The sequence below is a fragment of the Aethalodelphis obliquidens genome, unplaced genomic scaffold (genome assembly GCF_003676395.1).
Source record: "Aethalodelphis obliquidens isolate GAN/ISIS:26980383/991018 unplaced genomic scaffold, ASM367639v1 scaffold59, whole genome shotgun sequence".
NCBI classification, from domain to species: Eukaryota; Metazoa; Chordata; class Mammalia; order Artiodactyla; family Delphinidae; genus Aethalodelphis; species Aethalodelphis obliquidens.
In genome coordinates this window covers 10,272,938-10,278,937 of record NW_020838003.1, presented here as the reverse complement: position 1 = coordinate 10,278,937, position 6,000 = coordinate 10,272,938, and the positions used below count along the sequence as shown (strand labels likewise).

The 6,000-nt window shown below is 55.1% G+C and overlaps 1 protein-coding gene across 1 annotated transcript in view; it reads left to right on the top strand.

Moving 5' to 3' along the window:
- Window positions 1–934: 934 nt before the first annotated feature.
- The window catches only part of SCD5 (stearoyl-CoA desaturase 5), a 157,661-nt gene continuing 152,595 nt past the window's right edge, over window positions 935–6,000 (top strand). The window contains exon 1 of the mRNA XM_027087500.1: window positions 935–1,492. Within this exon, the coding sequence (XP_026943301.1) occupies window positions 1,252–1,492 (241 nt within the window). The 5' untranslated portion in view covers window positions 935–1,251. The remainder of the gene's footprint in view (window positions 1,493–6,000) is intronic.

Below are 6,000 nucleotides of genomic sequence, written 5' to 3'. Positions count from 1 at the left end.
ATGAGCAGACACGATTCTTCTGAGGTTAAGTTTCCTTGGAACGTTCCAGGTGATGTTTTTCTAAAGCTCCATCTCAACGGTGCTGACTTGGAGGCTTAGGAGACAGTGCAGAAACGCACTGGTTAGCAGAGAATTTGCCACAAACAGTTGCGTGGCTGATGAGCCGCGCAGTGGCAGCGCACTACTGTATACTAACAGCCCCCAAATCATTTATTCATCATCTAATAGGCATTATTTGAGCACCTACTTTGTGTCTGGCTGCAACCTGTCCAATAAGGAGTTGAGAGGCTCGGGGCTTTGTGACCACCTAGAGGGGTGGGTTAGGGAGGGTGGGAGGGAGAGGCAAGAGGGAGGGGATATGGGGATATATGTATACGTATAGCTGATTCACTTTGTTATACAACAGAAACTGAAACACCACCTTATAAAGCTATTATACTCCAATAAAGGTGTTTTATTAAAAAAAAAAAAAGTTGAGCGGCTGCCTGCAACCCCCCACAGGACCAAGGAGCCATAGAAACCGGGAGACACAGGGACTTGTGATTCTCAACTCAGATTTGGCCTTGTGTTGCGACCTGGGGCAAGTATTGTAAATCCTCCAGCCCGTAGCTTCAAAGCAAAAAGAAGTCTTTTCAAAAGGGAAGGGTATTTCTGGGAACCGTATAAACACACAACAGCTGCAGAAGTGCTGTGAGCCCCTCTGCAGGCTCCCTAACCTGGGAGCCATAGCTCACCCACCCGCGGGCGGAGGCTGCCCACTGCCTGCCGACCAGGATGCCCCGTCCGGCCCCGGGGAGCCCGGGCAGCGGAGGCCCAGGAGGCGCCTTTCTCTTTAAGAGCCCCACAGGCGATCCTGATTGGCTGTAGCTATGCAGGTCTTTCTTCCCAGCTCCCTCGGAGCGCTCCCTCCTCCGCCGCTTTCTCGGCTCTTTCCACACCCCCTCCCCCCACCCCGCTGCGTCCCCTCCAGACCCTGACTCTCGCCTCCTGTTCCTCGCCGCAGAGTTCAGCCCCGGCAGCGGTAAGGGTGACTCGCCAGCAACAGATGCCGGGCGCCAAGATTTGCATCCTTAAGCCACGCTGAACGCCAGGAAGAAAAGAGAAGGAAGCAGAGAAGCGTCGGGAAGGCGGGGACGGGAGGTGCGGAAATCCCCTCCTAAAAGGCAGAAGCCGTCGCCCGCCCCGGAGAGCGCCGCGCCGGCTGATCTCCGGCTTGCTGCCGCTGCCACGAGCGCCCGCCTCTCCCCAGCCATGCCAGGCCCGGCCGCCGGCGAGGGGAAGGTCCCCTTCCGCAACGCCAAGGAGGAAATCCGTGTGGGCTTCGGGGTCCAGGGCTCGGAGGGCGGCGGCGGCGGCCGGGAGAAGCCCGGCGCGCGCGGGCAGCGGCAGGACATCGTCTGGAGGAACGTCTTCCTGATGAGCCTGCTCCACTTGGGGGCCGTGTACTCCCTGGTGCTCATCCCCAAAGCCCAGCCGCTCACTCTGCTCTGGGGTAAGTTTCGCCGGCGCCCCCTGCGCCCCGGGCACCGAGGCGAGGCGGCGCCGGGTCGCGCGGGGTCGCGGGTCGCCACTGGCTTCGGGCGGTGCGGAGCCCCACTGCGCTCTCCGCTCGCCTCCCCACCACGCGCCCCGGTCCCCCGGCCTGCAGTCGTCCGGCCTTTGGGACAGGCAGGTATTTCTGTGATGGTATTTTCAACTTCTGCCTCCCCCGCTGTCAGCTTGAGTAGGCGCCTTTGGCGGCGCCTGGATGGACTCGGGGTCCTTCGGCGCCACCGCTGTGCGCAGAGGCACACCGGCTGAACCCGGGTACCAGGGCGGGGAGACCGATGGGATGATTGTGTCGCCCAGGCGGGTCCCAGGGGCACTCCTTTCTGCGCCCTTCGGCTTCTCAGTCTCCTCTGTGGGCCACGGACCTTGGGGCCGAGTTGAGGACAAGAAAGGGACTTGGAGCGGGGGTGGAGAGACCCGGCACCGGATCAGTCTTGATGTTCGCGCAGGAGATGGAAGACACCAGTTCCCTTCCTGCCCCTGCAAGGCCCCCATCCCTGCCCCCTCCGTGATCTTTTGTGCCCAGTTGCACTTCTATGGTCCCAGAAGTTTCTCGGCGAGCACACCAACCCCACGGTGAGAGCGCTCTGCCCCCGGCACAAAGCTCAGACCATGGCCGAGCAGATCCCCTCCGGGACCTATCCCTTCTGACCAGTGCCTGTCTGTCACCGCACCTGTAGCTCTCCCTCTCGCCACCCTCTTTCCTAGCACCCCCAACCCTGCCGGCATGGGAGGGAGCCCAGGACCACCCCCCTCCAATCCCCCCCACCTCCCGGGGCCCGGGGGCCGAGTGCCTGCCCTACGTGACTCCGTTGGCTGACCTCAGAACCACTTCCAACACCCCCTGCCCCAGCAACTGGTTTTGGCCTCAGTCCCTGCAGTGGCCACGTTAGCCGAGACAAAAGACGCTGGCCTTGATATCCTGGGCTGAGAATTGGACGAGGTGATCCAAGAAGCCCTTTCAGCTCTCCTTTCTGAGATCGCCAAGGAACGGGGGCAGGAGAAACACAACCTACTTTTATTCCCAGAGGGGAAGAGGAAGGAAGAAAATAAGAAAACCTTTTTCTGCAAGGTGTCTTATTTAGCATAGTGCCAGCTCCAAATGCCTGGGTTCATAATGGGGCCACTCGGTTCCAAGCCTTCCCCTGAAACTCTGCAGTCCCTGCTCTCGGAAGCAAACTCTTCCAGAAGATGGGTGCCTCTTAGGGGAGTGTGGCTGAGCAGAGCTGAGGAATGATGAGAGGGGCGGGGCATCTTTGGGAATTTGTGAAACCTCCCAGAGCCCCCTAAGCTTTGGGTAACCTCCCTGCTCAGCCCTCCCCTGCTCAGTACACCTCCTCAATTCAGTGTCCTTTTCACCATCTTCTTTGCTGTTATGTGTTGGTTTCATTCTCCCTGTCTTCTTCCTTTACCTCCAGATGACTAGATTGTGAGATGCTCAGTCATTGCTTCATGGACACACTCCCCCCACCTGCCAACCAACACCCTTATTGCCCTGGATCCTCCAGGGAGCTTCTCCCTCTCCACCCCACTCCTCCCTGCAGGGGCAGGACTGTGCCTTTGGACTTCAGAGCTCACCTGCCTCCAGGGGATTGGGGCTTAGCTTTAATAGCTGCAGGGAGAAGTGAGCACTTAAAATATTGTCTTAGGGGCTTCCCTGGTGGCGCAGTGGTTGAGAGTCTGCCTGCCGATGCAGGGGACACGGGTTCGTGCCCCGGTCCGGGAAGATCCCACATGCCGCGGAGTGGCTGGGCCCGTGAGCCATGGCTGCTGAGCCTGCGCGTCTGGAGCCTGTGCTCCGCAACGGGAGAGGCCACAACAGTGAGAGGCCCGCGTACCACAAAAAAAAAAAATATATATATATATATATTGTCTTACATTCCTGGAGCTCCACAGACCCACAGGCTCCATCCCTTACAGCCACCCACCCGCTGGTTCTGGCATCCCACCAGGAGCCACAAGGACAAGGCCTCCTCTCCAGGTTTGCCACTCACCTCTGCCCTTTCCAGGCCACTCACTGTGGTGGAGACAGAATCTTTCTTCTGAAAGACCTTGGCCAGAAGACACCGTCCTCGGCCTCAAACTCCTCCAGCTTCCCCGGAGAAGTCAACACACTGCAGGATTCTGGGTTCCCCTTTGTGGGTGATGTTGCCAAGCCCATCCTGTGCCTTCCTGCATAGTCTTCTGCCTTAGCTACTTTTCATCAGTTCCATTCCCTGAATCTTGATTCACTCCCTACCTGGGTTTCATTGCTCCCCCGCTCCAAAAAAACCCAAACAAACAAACAGAAAAAGAGCCGACAGTGGTGGATATTGTAGTTTCAAGATTCAAACTTATGACTTAGAAACATTCCAAGTAAGTGAATGTTATCTGATGGATATCTTGTGAGAGAAGAAGTGAGGGAGAGGGACAGCTAAGATCAGTGTGCTGATGGCTAGAATCTTTAGGGAGACTGTTGATCAGGGTTATTTTCATTGAAAGCCCTGGTGCCTTGAGCTACAAGTTTCTCCCCACTGGATGCCCTTTTCATCATCTCTCCCACTGGCTCTGTCTAGTGTTAGGACCAAGTTCATGCACCAGTGGGCTGTTCATCCACTTCAGGGACCTGAGTTGTCAAGGCAGTAGGCTTAACTAGCCCATCTATTATTGCTTGCCACCCTCCACCCCAGGTATGGTTGCCCTGGAAACAGGAGGCATCCATGCAGAGCACCCAGCCAGAGGATGTTTTAGGTGTTCAGTTGTGCGAAGAGTAATTTGAGTGGCAGTAAAATGTCATCCATGAAAGATCCCATCAAGTTGTTCAGTCCAGACCTCCTCCACTGCCTCGCTCCCCACCCTTTTATGACTCTCCTTGGGCCCAGAGCAAGTTGTTTTCTCTTCTTATCCTTGTAGTTTTCTGAGTGGGCAGGCTGTCAGAACGGAATGCTCTTGGTGCCCACAGGTCCTGAGGGATGAGTTCATGACTTTTGAGGACAGAACACGACCTCCAGCTGGAGGAAAAATCTTCACCTGAAGCCTTGAGCTCAAAAAATGCCTGCTTTGAGGGTTTTTGGCCAAAGGGGCAGTTGTTCATGCCCTGAATCCCAGGATGAGCAGAATAGGGGAGTGAGAGGCAGCAGTTGTGGTGTCGAGGTCAAAGTCCTGTGCTCCTTCCCAGCAGCTTTGCCCTGTCTCCAGGCATTCTGGCCATTGGTTTCCAAAAACATGAGGGACTTTTCTGGTTTCCCTTGAAATGTCATCCGAATCCCCTAAATATGCCTTGGTGACATCATGACAATTTCAGTGACAGTATCAGCATGCAAAACAGTAATATGCCCTGCTCCCTTCCATCTTGCCCCAGGGCAAATGTGACCATTGCTAAGGTAGATACAGGATTCTCTGGTACCCTTCAGGTTGCTGGAACACAGCCTATGGCGAGGAATCTGAGTGGTAGCAGGAATTGACAAGGCAGTCTAGCAGGAGGGAGGATCAGGAGAGGCTGGGGTTTGGAAGGTACTGGTCCATCAGTCAAATTCTGTTCAATTCTGGGCTTCCCTGGTGGCGCAGTGGTTGGGGGTCCGCCTGCCGATGCAGGGGACACGGGTTCGTGCCTCGGTCCGGGAGGATCCCACGTGCTGCGGAGCGGCTGGGCCCATGGGCCGTGGCTGCTGAGCCTGCGCGTCCGGAGCCTGTGCTCCGCAACGGGAGAGGCCACAACAGTGAGAGAGGCCCGCGTACCGCAAAAAAAAAAAAAAAAAAATTCTGTCCAATTCTGAGAGTTGCCCAAAGATGAGTTGTCTTCGGTCAGGCCTTGGGTAACCTGAATCCACACCTTCGATGGTCCTGATGTCTTTGTTGTGCTTCTTTTTCCATCAAATCCCTAACATTGTTGAGGCGCTCCAAGAATGCGTGGCCATGGACTTCTGTTTTACCTCCGGGTTTTCTAGGGTGAGCACAGCTCAGAAGAGAAACAACTGAGAATGTGAATCCTTGCTCTCCTACTTACTTACCAGCTGCATGGCCTTGGGCAAATGAACATCTCCAGACCTCAGCTTTCTCACCTGTAAAATGGGTATATCAATACTTCTTGCTCATGAGGTTGTGAGAATTAAATTCAATAATAGGTATAAACTACTTAGCACAGTGCCTGCACCTTGGCTGATGTCCAGTAATTGTTAGCTGCTCTTATTATTCTTGGTCCTGATACTGGCTTTTTTTCTTTAGTAGAAGGAAAAAAGGCCCTCTTGCAGCACAATCAATTCTACAAAGCTGGCACACAACATGGCTTCGTTGCCTCTCTTGCATGGAAAAGGTTGCTTTGGCTTGGGAAACAAGGGTTCTTTCTCAAAGTCTCCAAAGAGAAATGAACACAGATCCCCCTGTCCCTCCTCCCTCCCCCATTCCCTTCTCTTTCATCCTCTCTTCCTCCTATTTTCCTCCAGAAGGCCACTATTTTGTAAATAAGAATCTTTT